The following is a 19,815-nucleotide window of genomic DNA, read 5'->3' as shown; positions in this document are numbered from 1 at the left end:
TGGAAGAATCGTAGATATAAATATATGAATTGTCTGCAATTACATGTTTCAATTCATCAACATAAACCTCAAAGTTCATACAATCTAAAATAATACATTTCTGCAAGCTATATATAAGTGCAATGACAAATACTCAAACATCAGCCAATGTACATCGTGCATATACCCTGAGCAATGCTTAATTTCATACAAAAATTCTCAAGTCTCAAAACTGTGGGAAACATAAACTTATCAAAAGATGACTCTGTAAGTGCAAAATAAAATGTGTTTAACAGCATCTTCAAAACAAATCTCCTTTTACTGGTATACATTACTTTAAAGGACAACAAGATTGTTGGATTACATTCAAACTTTAACTTCAGTAAAAAATCATTGAATTACTCTGTTTTCTTGATTTTTGGAATTAGAGTAACAGCCTTTTCACACACAGCTAAAATTCATCGTATCTAGAGATGATTAGAATCACTCAACAGTTTTAAACATGTTTATAGACAAAATTTCCCAGTGTGAACATCGTTTATACGATGTTGGGATAGATACGAAGTCGCGATCCATACGCCCCTAAAAGCAGGCTGCAGATACGAAGTTCGTATCTAGAGAGCTTGACATTTTGTGTGTGAAAGGAAATTCGTGTTTAAACGTGTTTAAACTGGATGGAGCGTGCGCTTTGATTGATATGACATGACCTTCAATGCGCAATGGCACTACTGCGCATTTTACGAGCAGTAGTTAATCACGAAATGATTAACGATCGCTCTGAAATTTCTGTGTGTGAAAGGCTCGTGACTAGTTTAAACACGTTCGAAACACGTTTATACTAGTCATGTTTATAGAATTTTAGCTGTGTGTGAAAAGGCTGTAAGTTCTACTTCAAAATGCCAAAGTGAGGCTACAGAAACTTGTGAATGAATCACATATCAAACACTTGTAATGCTTTTAATATCGGTGGCTTCAAAATTATGGGGGAAAAAAAGAATTAATGAAAAAGCAGATGGACAGACTAGAACGAAATTTATCCCTACGTAATGCCAAAAGTGTGAAAATTATGTATCTTATTCCTTGTCACATGCTTATTTCATGACAACAAATTTTGCATAAAATCAGTGAAAAATATATCATATTTCCAAACAATAATACAACACACACTCCCTTTCTTGCATAAGCAATGTGACTGCCATCTACAAATAAAAATAGGACATCAATAATATTGTGCCAGAAAAAATAGAGTGATTTGGCTAATACATGTACATTTGTCTAAAGAAGATATAGAAAATGTAACATTTTCTCAACTAACACTTTTTCCCATCTAAAAGGGACATTACATCGTTTCTGTATAAAGGTATCTTATAATAACGTAACTGTACAAAACGTACACAGAATATAACAAATCAGTTAGAAAAACCAAGCAAGTGCACATAGTATAATTTACCAGAAATGGCAGCTACAGATATGCTCTATGAGAAATATATATTTATATATATATACAACAAAAAGTTCTTTGGTAATTCATAAATTACAAGTCGTATATCTCAATTCTTTTTTGCACTATCTACAAAACATTGTCAATATTTCAGAAGTTGTTCAATATGTGCAGGCAATGAATAATTTCTCTCATTTGATAGAACAACCTAATTTGTATAAACTGCAATTAAAAGACAAAACAAAAGCACAATTTGCAGTAAAAAGAAGAAAGATGTCCCTACAACTAAATTAATTTTGTTCAAACACAGCATGATATATATAATGCTTTTGAATTATAATAAAATACATTTCATCTTTTTAAATGGTTCATGGTAATGAGAAAAATAAATCATATCAAATTAAGGCTAAATATTGATGATTTTTTTGTTGTTTCAATTTCATCATAACTCCACATACATGATGAAGATAAAAATGAATTCAAGTATGCTTACAAATGTATGTATATATACATATAAAGTATGAAAATCAATCAACAGGACCTGAAAATATCAAGATTGTCATCACTCATTTGGAAATTACCAACAATTTACTGTTTGTCAAAAACTAAAATTATTTACAAATTTACTTCAATATTTTTTGGTCAGGGGACATAAGTTTGTTTGAAGACAGAGAGCATTAAATTGACTGAATCGAAAGGAAGATTGGCAGAACAAATGTTGTGGTATTGACTTGTTAAGCATAGGTTAAAGAGAAGATAGTGGAGCTTGGGAAAGAATTTTTCCTTCTTCAAATAGAAGAGTTATTTACATGCAGCATTTAACGACTTATTTGTTCAAAAGCACAACCAAAAAGTACCAGGTAGAAAACTTTTCTTGTATTTCAAAGATATCTTATAACATGATGGTATAGACATTTCCTGTAAAGGGATTTCCTTGGAACTGTTTGGAGGAGATTTTAAACAAAAGTGGCCCTCAATTTCCTACCATCCTTGGAGATGACGACTGTTTCTTTACCTTGGTAACCCTCACCAGACCCTTCCCCGCCCTTAGCCCCACCAGAGGCACCAGCATCCAAGTTGTTAATGTTACTATATGTTGCTTGGTTTCCACTGACAGGAGACTTGGGTACAGCGCCCTGCGAGCTGGGTTGCGCCCTTGGTGGTTGAATGCTTGCATAAGGCACTGGTCCTCGGTAGCTACGAGGTGCGGATGTGGAGGCTGTGCTTGTTACCTGGGGGGCATTACCTCTTGGCCCTGCCCATGTGGCCCCGTTACTAGGTCTCCCAGATGGACCGCTGCCTGGATTGACAGTTGAGGAACTCCAAGTGGCACTTTGCGTTGCGCCCTGTCGGTTGCCTTGGCCATAGGTTGGTGCCACCTGCAAGTGTTCACTGGACGTGAATGCTGGATTTGACTGTCTGGTGGACATGCTGCTATGGTACGCAGGAGGGGGCTTGATAACTCTCTCCTTGGCAAGCACTTGAGTCACATCTGGTGGAGCCGGAGACACAGGAGATGCAGGAGACATGGGCACGTCATCAATGTTGGTGGAAGAACCACCATAGGAGCTACCGTTGGGTGTGGTTGGAAGGGGACAATAATTGGAATAGCAATTGTTCGTCTCAACTTTGATGTCTGGGGCACTTACAGGGAGGGGGACGTTGGTGTTGTTGTTGTTGGAGTAGGAGAGCTGGCCGCTGGATATGCTCCTAGTGTATGCCTTGGAAACATACCCATTGGCTTCCACGACAGGCTTTGGAGTTATGTTATGGCCAGGGAGGGTGCTTCCAGAGCGGAAGGGGTGCATAAAGGGGGTCTTCCTAACATCAGGGGTGCTCTGGCTGCCCATCTTGGCAAACACAGCTGGACGTGGCTGATTCACACCGATCGCGGGGGGAGGGGTGTAGTTCGGTAGGTCAGCCTGTATGGTGGTGTCCATGTCTGCATTAGGAGGAGGAGGAAGATGAGACTCTGAGGGCGTTGATGTTAAGGTGGTATCTAAAAGGTTGGGTTGGTCCATGCTTCCAAATGAACTATTAAACTCCAGCGAGTATGCCGTGGTATTCTGACCATAGTCCGTTGAGTCATTCCCGTTTATTTTACCATTACCATATGCCCGCGGACTCAACTTACTGTCCGGGGTTTCAAAAGAGCTTGTTCTCGACTGATATGAACTCGCCACCGATGGCCTTAGTTTGTCTGTATTCTGGGGATAGTTCACATTTGACCCCTGACCCCAAGATGTTTCTCGATGTGAACTGCTTACGACGGTATCATCAAACCGAACAACTGGACTGCGCGGGCTTCCGCTCCCAAACAGTGCATCTGCTTGATCCTGTGTTGGAAAAACACCATCCACGAATGCATCATCATCATCACCCTTCATGATGCCTTGCCTTGGCGGTGTTGACTTGGGGCGTAGTTTCAGTGCCTCAATATTAATAGCCTTGAGCTCTCCCTGCTCCTGGTTTGGTGGTTTAGAAGCTGGTGCATTGGTCCGGTAAGGCTGGGCGAGGGCGCTCTTTGGACGACTGTCCACAGGCTTGGTAGAAGATGAGGAAGAGGTGGGGGCGGCAGAGACTTTAAGGAAGTCAGGGAGCTCTAAGTTGCGTAGTGTGAGGCCTCTCTGATCATCCAAGCGCTTGCCTTGAACCTTGGTTACCATAGCAATAAGATCTGCAGAAAATTGTGCAAATTGATGAAAAAAATTAAAAGAAATTGTTTGTTACACAAATCAACGTCAGACATACACTTGCTTTCCTTTAAATCATAAATCAAATATTAACACAAAAAATATCTGGTTATCCTTTAATTGTCCTACCTGATTTCTTATGAGATCTGTGGCCCATTTTCAATTTGTTTTCTTCATCAAATTTCATTAATGGGGTTATTGTGAAACGGTTACATTTTTTCATGAAGCTGAAATTTAAAAAAAAGAATTACATTTATACTAAATTTGCACATAAATCAATCATTACACTTGAAGTATTTTTTATTTGGTGCCATGATATAAGTACTCACAAGAGATCAAAATCATTTAATCTTGGCTTAATTATGGTAGCTTTCCACAAGATCAATCTTTTTTATAAATAAAAATATGAATAGTTCTTTGAGTATAAACAAAGCTCAATTTATAGGGTAAATGGCAACTACTTTTCCTAAGTTTGCTATCACTTCACGCTCGCAATGAAAAAATTCCACTTCAATTATTTAGCCACTAGCATTAGGCGAGATGCTTTCTCGCTGCACATGAAATATATATCACACCTATATGAGGGATATAAACCAAAAGTAAATCTAATGCTATTCTATTATCTAATAAATAAAGAATCTTCTAAATATAGATTATTTCATTTCAAAATAACCAGTAGCTAGTAATTATACATAAATATATTTGTGATTTTTATTCTTTTTGTTTATACTGCTATCTACTAACAAATACATGTACAGCCTACACATAGGGAAGAAAAATGTTTTTCTTCCTTTTAGCAATAGTACATGTATACCACGATAAATAATTGGCATGAAATTGTAGCAGGAGTGATATATCATTGCAAATAACTTAATCATAACTGAAATAAACTGCATGCTTAGGTTAAAAAGTCATCATCAGAAGAAATGAATAAACAAAAAGCACATAATCAACAGGTTGGAATAATGTATGGAAAATTAAAAAATTAACAACATTGATAAAATTAACTGTGATATCAACAGAAGCCCCAAAGGCCAAAATCATATAAAATCATACAGTTTGGGAAACAAATAAATTCATGTATTAGTATTTCCCCAAATTGGAAGATGCAGGAAATTCATAAGTAGTGTGTTCTACAATTGCTTACGGTAAATAGGTTTCCTAACAAATCAATATTTATATGGCAACTATTACAAGAAAGTAATATGATTAACAAGTTAATGCTATGCATTCATGCTGCCTCATTTTTTTTTACTCATTTCTGATATGACTACCATCCCTATATCAAATTAAGAGTGCATTGACCTTTGACGAATGTCTTCATGAAGAAAATGTTCTTTATTCCAGACATATAATTTTTGGATGCATACATGTATGTACAGCAGATACATCAAGGTCTGTTCCCGATTGCAAAATGTATGATACCAACAGAAATTGAAATAAATCATAGTTAAATGAAAGAAAACAAAAAACAAAAAACTGATAAATCAGGTAAATGTGCAATGAAAGCCTACATACCAATATAGGAGAGTAAAATCAGTGAACATTTAATTCGGAAAAGCCTCAAACAAACAAAAAATCTGTCCCAAATAAATTCAAAGTATTCGCTTTCATTCTGCATATCCTAACTGATTCCCCCTCCCCCCCCCCCCCCCCAAATCAAAATAAATAAATGAATAAACAAAATCATAAAAATTAGTAGATCATAAAGAAAGAAAAACCCAAAGTACAACATCTTCAAGTAGCTGTCAAAATAGCGGACTAATGTATCAGTAACTGGAATACATGTATAGACATAATACTGAGAATACATGTACATGTATGAAGAGTTAATCTATTCTATGTACATTGTGACATGCTGTTAGTAAAGAGCTAATGCAAAGATCAGCAAAAAAGGACATGATAGATTAAATGTTTTTAACTAAATGGTGTCTGGTGAACTGAAACTGAATAAAAATCAGACACCAAAACTAATTTACAGGTAATCGGTTTGATAAATGATTAATATATCCACATGCAGTATCGTGGTATAAAAGTGCTTGTAATAACCAGCTATGTAACATAGTTATGAGAGTGGGCAAGGCAAAGAGGGCAGCATGCAAGTGTCAGTTACAGTAATCAACGACGTGAAATGATATACTGAGAGAATTCCTACCAATCATGCCAAGTCGAATATTTATGAGATGCCATTAGCATCATACATAGACTTCTGTACAATGAAACAAATATGAAAAGACAATCAAGAGGAATAGAGTCAATTTGATAGAATTTATACTGTTTCAATACACGACATGAAATACCACTATATGGATATTTGAACTTCTTAATCTCTAACCATCTTTTCATGTATATAACTCAATCAACTTAAAAAGCAGATCAAAATTAAAATACCAGTAATCATTTATCTTTATGTTGATAGAGGTCAGATTCTAATAGCCCATGAGTAGACATTAACTAACAATCAAAATCTCATTGATATTATTGTGGTATAGACTTTTGGAAAGAAAGACAAAGATGAATGTTAATAAGCTTTTTCACACAGATGATAGAGATGATTAGGGTTCTGACTGCAGGGTACCTGGAATACAATTCTCAAATACAAAGAGGAAAATAAGAAGAACCAAGTTAGTACTAGAGGATAGCAAAACGTGCAGAGGAATTCAGTGCGCTAGGATTAGCTGAGATTTGCTGAGACTTTGATTCCGGGCACCACCCTTCCCCCTACCCCTCTGAAACCATTCCCAAAGAGAACTACCTCTCCCCTGCGAGGCAGGTTAGGTGATGGCAAGGGGGGAGGGTTAGGGATGATTTGGTAGAGTGGTTGAGGAGAGGAGATTGTAGTTGGCATTAGTTGTCCAGAACTAGCTGTCAAAGCAGTGATTGTTTTTTTCCCCCAAGTTTGGAGAAACAAAGAACAATACCTGTTTTACATTAAGTTTTTTATTTGAAATTGAAACTTTCTCATCAATTGTGTACATTGGAGGAAAATTAGAGAAAAAAAGGAGATATTGCTAATCGATAATGATACAGGAAATGATGATCATGCATTGACAATGCTATCATTTCAAATCTTCCTAATATTGTGAGCAAGGTTAGTATCAGATGTCTGACACAGACCTACAAGAAAGGTCCTATCAGTTTAGAAGTAGAATTTCTATATCAGGTAACATGCGATGACACACAGCATGCTTTCAGTCACAGACTATGCTTACTAGATACTTTTAACTAATCATCATATACCGACAATAGACCATTTTCGTAAAGTGATCAAATTTAATGCACAAATCTGTGCCTTGCTACAGAATATCTCATTCACCTGTTACAAATAATTGTATTTCAAAAGTCAGAAAGTGAATTGCATACGTTCATTGTTGCTAGGTAGAACAAACATTATGGCTTGTCTTCCTACCTAACAACACGTAATGTGTGCAAATCGCATTCTGACTCTTGGAACACAATTATTCGTAGCATTAATTCGTTGACAGGTGAATGTAATAATTTGTGTCCACTAAACTAAGATTTGTCCATTAAATTTGATTACATTATAACAAAAAGCCTATCATGGAATTCCTTCTAGTTCTTGGGTATCATACTGGTTGAGGTTCATAGATGTGGAATTAAAGCACTGAGCTTTGATCTAGAAGTTTTGTGACATTGCAGATTAGCCATAAGCTTTTGCCAGCAATGAAGGAGGTTTAGAAGCTCAGTGTGTTAGAGCAGTGGCCTCTGATGTTGGGGAGCCCAAGTTCAAAGGCCACCCAAACATCATAAAGCCCAATACGTTCTGTACAACACATTCCATGAAAAAGCCTGGAACAGGGAGGACATGTCACAGGGCCCCAAATGAAGAAAAAAAACTGCAGAAAACTAGCCCTTGGTTCTTTGTGGGATAGGAGTTGGTTTTAACAGATTAGCCTGAAAAGAACCTTGGATAGCTCGGAGCCCCATACATTTTGTACAGTACGACTCCTGGGGGTTGTTTCACAAAAAACCCTAAGTCTAACTTAACTCTAAGTTGGGACTTAAAAATTATGGAGAGCCATTTGTAGCCTTAAAATAAAATATACTAAAAACCGAAAAATAAAGTATTTTAGACTTGTTATAAATTCCACATCAAGAACATGAAATCTCCTTGATAAAAGAAAATATGAATCATTTGAATCAACATTTTATGCCTTTTAGAATAACTTTTATAAAATATTTTCATAGATGCTGACGGCTTTTCATAATTGTTAGGTCCAACTTAAGTTCAACTTAGGATCTTTGTGAAACTCCCCCCTGGTCTAAATTTACACCTGTCATCCCTGGTTCGGAGATTTCCCTTACCTTCTGTTTCCTTGCCAGTGACCTTCAGGTTGCCTGCCGATTTCCTGGCCTCCGCCCTTCCCTCGGTCCTGCCCTTACCCACCAGGGCTGAGGTGGAGACCGATGATGAGGACGGGGGTAGGTGATTGACCTGGGGTGGGGTCTTGGCTGCTGCAGCTGCTGCCAGGTGTCTCTGCTCCCTCATGGTGTCTCCTTGGGGTGCCGCTTGGAAGGCTGACATGGCCGGGGCTGATACCTGCAGAAGAGCAGAAGTAAAGTATCAGAGATGGCGCAGTTACGCTTACGGTGTGCAGGATTTTGGGCCGATACTTGTTTACCCATGGTCCAGCTCTCTCTCCCTTGAGGCATATAAGTCCTCACTGGGGAAGACGCACCCCTAACTGCCCTCGCGGGATTAAACTTTTTTTTAGTTGCACCCTGTACATATATGCACAAGGATCCTGGCCAGCAGGCACTCACAGTGCACAATCTTCAAGGCCTTGAAGCAGCTCTTTTCTTGGAAGAAAGAAAAGAGAAAGCCTAGGTAATTGGCTTTAAATAGCATCCCAGGGTGGATAATTTGGGAGAACGCATTTCTCTAATTTAACAAACTGAAACTATAAGTTACTATAACTATCACCCCTTTTGGTACCCTTGTCAGGAAACATATACCTACATGTAGGTACTTTTCTCTCTGAAATTCTTCATGAAAACGCAGGAGTTTGATAACAATCCTGCTCATTGCACATCACCCACTTGGTAATTACAATCCCACCAAGCCTAAGAACCTTTACAGAGAAAAGCATGGAGGGAAAATCCTCCAACAGTAATAAATATAAGAATGACAATTTCAGAAGGCAAAACATCTTTAGTCCTTTTACACCATGCCCCCTGGGTTCTGCGGTAACAGACGACATATGTCCATCTGATAAGGTGTAAAATGGAGGTTCCCATATATGATTTATTCTTGCCAGTGAATCTTTTCCTTACCAAGCAAGTTCAAGGCACCACAGACTTCCATACACGTAGCTCTGTCATTTCTACGCACACACACACTCCCTACAGTACCTTATCCTTTAAATCTATGCCCTACCTGTGCTGTGAGTTTTTCCTTGACAACCTTGCTGGAGTCTGCACGAACTGTTTCATCGTCCTTCAGGTAGCTATCAACAGAGCTTGACCTCACCTCGCCAGATTTTTGCTGGGATTCACCCCTTGCTCCAACTGAAGCTCTCCCTCCGAAGCTATAGGAACCAGCTGAAATGATAAAATTACGGGGTGAATAGAATTAAATAATGAAATGTCCTGATATATGGTTTGTTTTCATATCGTTATCTTAAAAAAGAGCTATTCGATTAATTGACCCGAGTATTTCACAAAGCCTGAGTGTTTCACATAGCCCAAGTGCTACAAATGTAAGTATATACTTGTACTTGCAGGTAAGCATCCAGGGCTTTACAGCCTATGAGAGGGACTAGGACATTGAGATGAACAAAAGTGCACTAGCACACACTTGGTCATAACCAGATGCCATTCCTTGCTCTAAAACCTAAAGATAGTTGTCCAGGGAAGTTGTATCCGGGGGCGGTAATCCTCTATCCCTGGTGCAATTTAATAGCCAGGAATATATCCAAGGGTACCATAAATAAGACCAGAAACGATACCTTACAAAAAAAAAATACTCAGAAATCTGATTTGTGCTTGTGATGCATCAACAGTAACTGGATAACTGGCCTGGAGAATGTATCTAAACTAGTACTGAAATTTTGAGCCTTGATGTTCATGGAAAGTTGGGTTTGCATTAGTATCATGCAAATTGTGTCAAAAGGGGTATTGCACAGGACATGATTTGATGATTTGAGCACATTGTCAGTTCTATCATTATAAATTGAAAGAAGTAAGCTTTACATACCACTGTACTGCTCGAGTGTCTCTATGAGTATCCTCTGAGCGTCCAATGAGGCTACGGTGATGTCCAGATCTAGAGGAACAGGAGAGTCACTCTGGTAGGAAATAAACAGTTAAAAGTCAGTCATCAAAATGGTATCACTGATTAATTTTTGATCTGCCGTTAAACCACACCAAATATGGATGTTCCCTACAGGTCAAAGAAAGATTCTTTGATATAAATGTTGAATAAAACTGAGGAATACTGACACAACAGATGAAATAGATATAACACAAAAGCCGGGGTAATAATATTATTGTAGGACATTCAGGGTGAACAGTATTAATAATAATGAGGCTACCCTGGGTAAACAAGAGATGACATAATCATTATCATCATGGTCATGACTGCCGCTGTCATCGTCACCATCGTTGTCGTTGTCGTCACCATCATCATTATATCATATTTTTCTAATATCATTATTCTTATCATTATCAAAATCTTTCTTGAAGTTAAACAAGTCTGAATGTTGAGAATCTTGATGTCGGGATATTAATAATAATAAGAGTAATCATAATAAAATGAAATTCTGTTCTTTTACAGACGAATTTATGATCACATCATGGTATAACACAGTTGTGCTATCAAAGGGCTTCGGAAATCATCAGCCAAGCTTTACAACGTACAAGCAGCTTTGGCAAACATAAAACTCCCACACACGATTTCCTTCTCTGTTAGAATCATTCATACTATTACTAAGAAATCAATCAAAAGTATTACTCACCAGATGGACAACGAGGGCATCTAGCTGCAGCTTATACTTGTATGTAACTGGTCTGAGTACTTCTATGATCTTTTTGGTCAGCTTAGATTTCACTCCGATCACTCTCTTATTTGGAAGCTCAATCCTGATGTAAAGAAAGAAAGTTGGAAATAGGTTAAAGCCCCACTGCACTACTTATAGCTACTTGCGCCCTCTATATAGCAAACAATGCCCAAGCAGTGACTATTGGTCCCCTATGGTCCCCTTTTTCTTATATTAATTAAGAGTAGATTTGATGAGATAACCACCTGTCAGTGACCATGCAGGGAGGTCTAATCTCTCCAGGCCAAGCTAGTGCAGATAGGCATTAAATGAAAATATCATGACATTTAACTTCGCGAAGTTTCAATTTGAGAAGTCTGGGAAGTATCTAGATCTTCTCTGTTAGCTTAGCCCTAACTCTAATCACTCTCTTACAGGAAAGCTAAAGCATGATTTATACATTTGAACAGAATGGAAGGGATTGAAATAAACAAAATTGTAGGAAATGTAGCAGCACAAAACAAACTTGACTTCATCATGAGTGGGCAATATCTATGATCCTTTTTTGGCAGTCTGAACTCAGAAATCATCATTTGGAAGCTAAATCTAAATACAAAAATAATTCACATGTTTGGTTTGTCCCCAACAATTTCAGCATTATTCCTATGCTTTTGTTTCAATATGAAGCAGGGAACACTTGTATGAAAGGGAATTAAATGATGTGAAGGTCACCTTGTTGACAACTTTGATTTTCAAAGCTTGATATTTTGATTTTCAGAGAGCTGTTTACTCCTCTGACAGACACTGAAATAGCATATAATTTATATTACTGTAGTCTATGGCTTATATTAAAGCTTTCTGCTGATATACAGTGCGTCCCAGAAAAAACAAAACCGAGAAGTATCGATGTTTTATCATAACTTAATCACAACCATAATTAATGAATGATACATATTTGGAAAGCTTAGAGTCTCCTCTTTCATGTGATGCTACTCAGATGATGCATATTTCACGCATGAGTGATTAAAAGCAATTTGAAGGAAGGAAACCAAAAAGACATTTGGCGGGCGGTATCTGAATTTCGAAGAAAAATTCACATTTCTAGAAAGTTGAGTTTCTGCCCTTTCATATGACACCACAATCAGGAAAAATGAGCTAGGAATAACAAAGTTCTGTTTGTTTAAAGTAGCCCTTACATTTTCATAATTTTAACAAACGAATTCGTTTTCACTGGGTGCCTGCCGTTGCAAAAAGCAGATTTGACAAAAGACTTAACTCCGTTTCGTTGACAATCAGCCGTAGACGAGAATCTTCATGCATGGCTGATTGTCAACGAAACGGAGTTAAGGCACCCAGTGAAAACGAATTCGTTTGTTAAAATTATGAAAATGTAAGGGCTACTTTAAACAAACAGAACTTTGTTATTCCTCGCTCATTTTTCCTGATTGAGGTGTCATATGAAAGGACAGAAACTCAACTTTCTAGAAATGTGAATTTTTCTTCGAAATTCAGATACCCCCCGCCAAATGTCTTTTTGGTTTCCTTCCTTCAAATTGCTTTTAATCACTCATGCGTGAAATATGCGTCATCTGAGTAGCATCACATGAAAGAGGAGACTCTAAGCTTTCCAAATATGTATCATTCATTAATTATAGTTGTGATTAAGTTATGATAGAACATCGATACTTCTCGGTTTCGTTTTTTCTGGGACGCACTGTATATTCATCTTTATTAATCTTCACTTCTGACAGGGGTTTTAAGCTCATTACTTACTTGAAGACTACCCTTCTCTCCACAACAATCTGCTTTCCAATCATCTCAGTGGCAAGCTGATCCAAGTTAATTAGCTATAGGGATAAAACAATAATAGGAATTCAATGTTATGCTGTACATGTACAATAATGATGAAGAGTTTCACTGTATTCTTGTAAAGTAATTTCAGAATAACACATGTGGAAAAAAAGTATTTCATTTTTTTGTGGGAGCACCTCAAGTGTACAAACTACTACAAAGTCACATGATCATTTTGGACTATAAAGGGCCCCATCTGATGTTGATAGGGGTATATATAAGAGGTGAAAAGGGGGCATTGGACTATGTCTAATAAAAAAGGATTACATTCTTGCGCAAAACATAGCTCAAACTACTAAATAAAAAATTGCCTCATACAAGTCAATGATTTGGTCATTATCTACATTGTCATACCAGTATCATAAGGACAATGAATGTAATCTAAAAATGCTGAAAATCCAAGGTGCCTTTAATGTGACAATCCTACCATATCTGATCCGTATAATTATTAAGCATGGGGCATGGGCCTTGGGATTCAGAATAAACTTTGAAAGCTTGACATCAATTCCAAAATACATTAAATCAAATTATATGAGTAGCAGTATTCCTGTAGGTGCATAAGTGATCCAGGATGCAAGGACAAATTAAAAAAAAGTATTTTCTTTTTCATTTTTTCTTAAATCATACAATAATGGTGCACTTTAATTTCTGATAGCTTGCAATTTGCATTCATGTGCATGCTTTTAGTTTGTTGTTTTATTATGTCTCAAGTGCAAGAAAATACCATTTGAACTTCCTTTCCAATGCATGCTAATATCACTAATGCGACATCAATTATTCACAATGCAATTAATTTCAACTGATGTGTTTATTCAGCTAGGAATACATAAATTATGCAAGTAAAATTTCACTACAGGTATATGTCTTGGACTGTGAAATTGATCAAAGGAACTGACTAAATGCAGTTTTTAATGAAATTACATTGCAATCAACTACAGTATGAGGTATTGATATTTAGAAATAAAACCTTTTTTTTCTCTATTTGCTATGATATAGGTAGATATGTAAATATTTTGCAAATAAAATTGCAGCAAATTGAGCCATGCTTTTAATAAAAGTAGAAGAAGGACTAGAGTTTTGTAATTGCAAGGATTAATAAAAAAAGGAAAGTAAATATCCTGACTTTTTCAATATTCATCCAAACACAGAGCTGTTTATGTTGAGAATTGCTTTAGGTATAACTTCTGATGGGAAAGAGAAAGACTTGAATACCATTCATGATTTTTTTTTTAAAATTAAAAATAAAACTTACACTAAAAATGCTAGAAGAAAGGGAAGGAATATGATAATACGTGGATAATGAAGCAAATCCTTTTACTGACACAAGATAAGTTCTGTTCGTAGGCCCATGCAATGTAGGAATTGAGAATATAAAAATTGGGTCCAAAAAGCGAGAAGTGGTAGACACTAGGTCCGATTATGACAACCACATTAACCAAATGCCAATACCAACATAACCAAAAACATGTGTTTGCAACACGAATGGGAATCACAATTGGAGGGTCACTGATGAAGACAAATTACAGGTAAGGTAACAGAATGCTACATTTTTTCCCCCAACAACCAAAACTGATACCGATAAAGGAAACTCTTTTTTTGTATGATGGGAAAGGGAATACACAATGGGTGGATCAAAGGGAATGACAGGGTGGGTAAGGGTATACACAATGGGGATACAGATAACTCCAAAGAGCAAGTAGGTTCTAAACAGATACAAAACATGAATATAATTTCAATGTACCACAAGAGGATTTGGATAGGGAATGGAAGTACCGGGTACAAAAAAAATGAAGACAGGTAATGGATGAATATCAAACTCTGAATAGGTATGGGTATATATGGGATATATCTGCATGATTTGGATCCCTCGTGGCTCACATAATACAAACATAGGTTTTTGATATGCATGGTATGTATATATGCCAGTTCAGGATGATATTGCTTTCTGAGAGCAAAACGGCATCAACTCTACATCCGACTGATATGAGTTAACACCCTTTTAGCTCTTAGCCAGGCAACATATAACAATTTACACCTTGTAGTGAATACTATAGACACACATGGTTACAATAGCATCACAAATCTGAAGCAATACCACCTCACAACCTTGCAATAATAATATAGCTGGTTGTTGCTATGTCAGGAATTTCACAGCATTACTTTTGTTACAAAGAAAGATTACAAAGTGGTACTTCTGAAAACCTGTGATGGCGCTATTGTCTATTGTGCCTTGTCACATACAGGTACCTTATAAGACCATCCAATGATATACAATATATCCCTTTGTGACATTGATATATTATTTCAAAAATTTATTGAATAAATATGTAAGCAAAGACAAAAAGTATACAAATTGATCACAAGCAAAAACAGCCCCAAACTGACTACTTTCTACATAGCTAAAAGCAAAACAAACACACAACAGAAATGCAGATGCAAAAACAAACCCTCCACCCCATTATAAATGCCAAAACAGAAATAAGCAAAGCGTTAACATTTGGCTAAGCTAGTTGGGAAAGCTTTGAGTTTGATTAATAGGCTGCACAAGCAGAAGCTGCACAAGCTATATGGAGTAATAGATTTATACCTTTTGCTTAACCGATTCAACACTCTGAAAGAGAGAAAGATACAAGAATATAATTTGGAGAAACTGACACCTACACACAGAAAACGCAACACACTTAAAAAAGGAGTAACTTCTAATGATTATGGTTTCTTTTTTAAAAGAGCCCATGTTTTCATTACTCATTAGCATTCAATCATTAATGATAAAGAGGATTCCACGGCGTTCCTTGCTAAAAGAAACTTTTAAGATATGATGGTAAGATTCTCAAGCTGATAATGGCCTTTAAATTCGTGAATTTCTCTTTAATTGTTGGAGTAAAAAGATAAGGAACATGTCAAACTATCGTAAAGCAATGTCAAGACTGAGAAGAAACAGAGGAAGAAAGAATGAGAGATATGTGTATATACCGAGAAGGGAGACAGAGAGAGAGGGGGGGGGGGGGGGGGGGGCAAAGCCAGAAAAAAGAGAGAGAGGGGGAAGAGAGAGAGAGAGAGGGGGGGGGGGAGACAAAGAGACAGAGAGATAGACAGACAGAAAAATACAGAGGAAGAGAGAGAGAGGGATGTACAGAAATAGACAAAAAAGGAACAGAGCAGGAAAAGGAATCCTATTCAGGTTAATCACTTTAAAAGATTGTTGCAAATGGAATGACTCTCAGACTACAGCACATCAAACAATTCAATTTAATTCAAAATATCTGATAATTATTTGTTTACAAAAGCCTCCCACCTACCAATCAAACTTTCAAAGATTCAAAATGCTATGATCAAGCAGCTAACTACATGATTATCACTTCAAATTGCAAATGAGACTGTAGCTAAAAATATCCCATTCAACTTTGAAACCAACACAGCAAATCTTTCTAGCATACTGCTTTCACTTCCAAACCTTTCTTAATATACTAGGGTGTTTGCACTTGTGTACTCTCATAGTTCAAAATACTCATATTTACTAAACCACTTTCATTTGATTCAGATTATCAATACCCTATAGAACCTGAACTGCTGGAAATGTCCCAAGAACTTTCAATTGCTATAGGCTAAAGTACACAGTCTGCTTTGATAATATCTTGCGTCCATCATCGGAAGTCGCCACTTACATGTGTAGATATATGCTGAAGTGTTTTTGTAAATAATATATGTTTGAAAGTATGGACAATAATGAGATAGTGTTACTCTTTTATTTCCTGCTCAAATAGATGAATGGCTTTGGTAGACATCATCTGGATGTGCTGATGTATATCACTTTCACTATTCTCCTTAGCTAAATCTATGAATGTACGTTCTTGATTCTCTGACTATTGATGTTAAAGAGAACTGTGAGAGAATTGACAAAATAATCTCAAAGCTCTTAGAAATAGCTGGTATGATAATAATAGTGGGTTCTTGTATAGCGCTCTTATGTCTGTCAGACTTGACACTTCTGGCGCTCCCGATTATTACCCTGGCTTTAGCACGACTGCCATTACGGCGCTTTAGCATTTCAAGGAATTAATTCCTGCCAGGTACCCATTTACATCACCTGGGTTGAGTGTGGGAAATGTAGATCAATGTCTTGCCAAAGGACATTGATGCCGCGGCGGAACTCGAACCGCGGACATTATGATCGACAGTCCGGTGACATATCCACTCGACCACGACACCTCTATAAAGTGCTGTTAATCAATGCTAATCGTCACTATCATTACTGTCGACATCGACATCATCATCACCATCATCATCATCATCATCATCATCATCATCATCATCATCATCATCATCATCATCATCATCATCATCATCATCATCATCATCATCATCATCATCATCATCATCATCATCATCATCATCATCATCATCATCATCATCATCATCATCATCATCATCATCATCATCATCATCATCATCATCATCATCAACCAGGCTATGATCACTGGCTGCTACTCACCTCCTTGGTGTCGTTAAGGAAGATCTCCACATTTTGGAGCCCAAGGCCTCGTTCCTCCAGGAGGGGTAGAAGGATCCCTTTGACCGACTGCTGGGGGTCAGGGGTCAACGTCAGGATCTCATTATTGGGGAAGATCATGTGGAAGCAGTGGTTCATGTCCACAAACTTTGAAGAAAAAAAATAATGAAGGTATGGAGAAATGCATTTAGTGAAGATTTGGATAGAGAAGGAAAGAGAATTAGAAAGAATGGAGGAGAGAGATGGCAGGAGGAGAGACAGGGGAAGAAAGAGAGGGGGAGGGAAAGAGGGAGAGAAGGAGATAAGGGAGGGAGGGAAGGAGAGGGGGGACAATATAAGAAATAGATGGTGGGAGGTTGAAAATGAGACGACAACATAGAGATAGAAACAACCAAAATTTGATCAAGTATAGCATTTTAAAATCAAATCACAATTACTTCTCATTTGTTTAAGCAGTGACAACGTTAACAAACTGCTGGGCAATAATTTCAAATCATTAAATAAAAATTCCAATCAACAGCACCTGAAAAAGCACTTTGCACGGATTCTTCTCCCAAGAAAAGTTTACATACTAATTAAATCCCATTCTACTAAATCAATGTTCAAAACGTATGACTGTTTTTTCAACTTGGAGTGTAAATTGAATGTCTTTTATTTCTCTCCTGTCCCAAGTGTTTTCTTGACTTTACCTTGTCCCCAGCGGGTCTGAAATCACTGCTGGTCACTGAGCTATGACGACTGCTCACACTCGTATCCTCGTTGCAAGAACCTACAAACAAACACAAACACAATCAAAATACTTGTATAAGTGTACTCTATACATTTAGAAGGGGGGGGGGGGGTTAGCTACATGTATCAGTAAAACGATTTGTATTATGTTGGCAATGTAGAAGCAAGGGATATTCAAAAGTGTTGAAATGTTTACAATCATGAGAACATAAATAAATGTACAAATTAGAACATGAATGATAATATGAATTGCTGCTTTATGTAGCATTCAAGGTACTATTTAGTGTTCTCAAAGGGCATCAGGTGGGCCTCAATATAATTTTAATTAGAATTTCAAATCCATATGATTACCTTCGAGGAAGTTTAAATAGAAAAATGCTTCTTACATGTATTTTTTTTCTTCTTCTAAATACCTTTCTATAAATGGATTGATTTTTTTCCTTCAAGGCTGAACAAATATTTAAGTAAGGCATGAATCTCATTCTGTCATTTATTTCTTTATGATGTTTGAGAACAGCAGTTGACCAACAATATTTGTCACGCTCTATAAGGTGTAGATCTCCTATGAACGGGGCCAGCTCCCTCTTTCCCCTTCCGGCCCATCCAAGGATAAAAAACACCGCCCCCACAAAGGCTGTGAAGCCCATATGTCACTGAAATCCAGGTTGTGGGAAAATCTAACTTATCTTACATATGTAAATAAATGGCAAACGGGGGTGCAAAAATGTAGCTGCACACACATTACATATACATGATAGACCAAAGCATATCCGTGGATTTCTGTGTTAATAAAATATACACTATAAAAATGAGAAACACATTATGCTTACTGCTTTCAATTTTTCTGCGTCATTCTTTTTTTCAGGGAGGGGGTGGGGGGGGGGGTCTACCACAGGTGAAGGGGGCATCAAGGGTAGTGCACTTTTCATTTCAACAGTGTGGGGATCGACATTTATCAGACAGTGTAGAAACCCACAACAGGCCTCACTGTCCATCTCCCCCTGCATTTAGTAAATGACTCAGAGGCCAAAATACCACCAAATGAAGAAGACAAAAAAGGTAGGGGCTAAAAAAGAATACAGGATTTGGATGACAAACAGGCCACCTGTTATTCTTAAAATATCCTGGAATACACTTCAAGTTCAAGGTGGTTGTCATCTTGAGTTCATGGAATGTAATTTTGCATTGAGAGGTAGCAGGTAGACTACATACATGATGCAGTTTTTCAAGTGGTAGTACATGTAGTAAATACAAATCCTTTGTATTTCCGGTTTGTCATCAAAAATGAAATTTAACAAAATTACGGAAATTGCTTTATCTTTTTTGACACACTTCAGAAACAACAAACACAGTTATCCATATGTGGGACAATGTACAATTACTTACTTGTTTTATCCACATCTTTAACTTTCTTTGTCTTGTCTGTAAAGATAAAAATTGTAAGAAAAATTGTTAGTATTATCCTGAAAACCAATCTCTGAAAATAACTCATATCCCAAAGAATTTCAGAACAATATCGATTGCATGTCACTTATAAATGATTCAATTTACAATGACTATTCACATGAATGCCTGGAAGCTTCTGCAGAATCTTAATACTTTTTACCTCACTGA

The 19,815-nt window shown here is 37.1% G+C and overlaps 1 protein-coding gene across 5 annotated transcripts in view; it reads right to left on the bottom strand.

Annotated features, from left to right (window-relative positions):
- Positions 1–765: 765 nt before the first annotated feature.
- Positions 766–19,815, bottom strand: part of LOC115917989 (regulator of G-protein signaling 12-like) — a 61,268-nt gene continuing 42,218 nt past the window's right edge. For 3 of the 5 annotated variants that reach the window (XM_030985365.1, XM_030985366.1, XM_030985369.1), the window contains 10 exons: positions 19,588–19,623; positions 18,162–18,241; positions 17,455–17,619; positions 15,550–15,573; positions 12,885–12,958; positions 11,091–11,214; positions 10,331–10,421; positions 9,512–9,675; positions 8,440–8,674; positions 766–4,097 (listed from right to left, as the gene is read on the bottom strand). In XM_030985365.1, coding sequence (XP_030841225.1) covers positions 2,377–4,097; positions 8,440–8,674; positions 9,512–9,675; positions 10,331–10,421; positions 11,091–11,214; positions 12,885–12,958; positions 15,550–15,573; positions 17,455–17,619; positions 18,162–18,241; positions 19,588–19,623 — 2,714 coding nt within the window. In that variant the 3' untranslated portion in view covers positions 766–2,376. Of the gene's footprint in view, positions 4,098–6,268; positions 6,323–8,439; positions 8,675–9,511; positions 9,676–10,330; positions 10,422–11,090; positions 11,215–12,884; positions 12,959–15,549; positions 15,574–17,454; positions 17,620–18,161; positions 18,242–19,587; positions 19,624–19,815 lie in introns of all 5 variants that reach the window. The other 2 variants (XM_030985368.1, XM_030985367.1) reach the window with 2 other exon arrangements.

The sequence above is a fragment of the Strongylocentrotus purpuratus genome, unplaced genomic scaffold, assembly GCF_000002235.5.
Source record: "Strongylocentrotus purpuratus isolate Spur 01 unplaced genomic scaffold, Spur_5.0 spur5_scaffold_15, whole genome shotgun sequence".
Lineage (NCBI taxonomy): Eukaryota > Metazoa > Echinodermata > Echinoidea > Camarodonta > Strongylocentrotidae > Strongylocentrotus > Strongylocentrotus purpuratus.
Note: the sequence above shows the minus strand (reverse complement) of the source record. Positions and strands in the feature narration are given on the sequence as shown.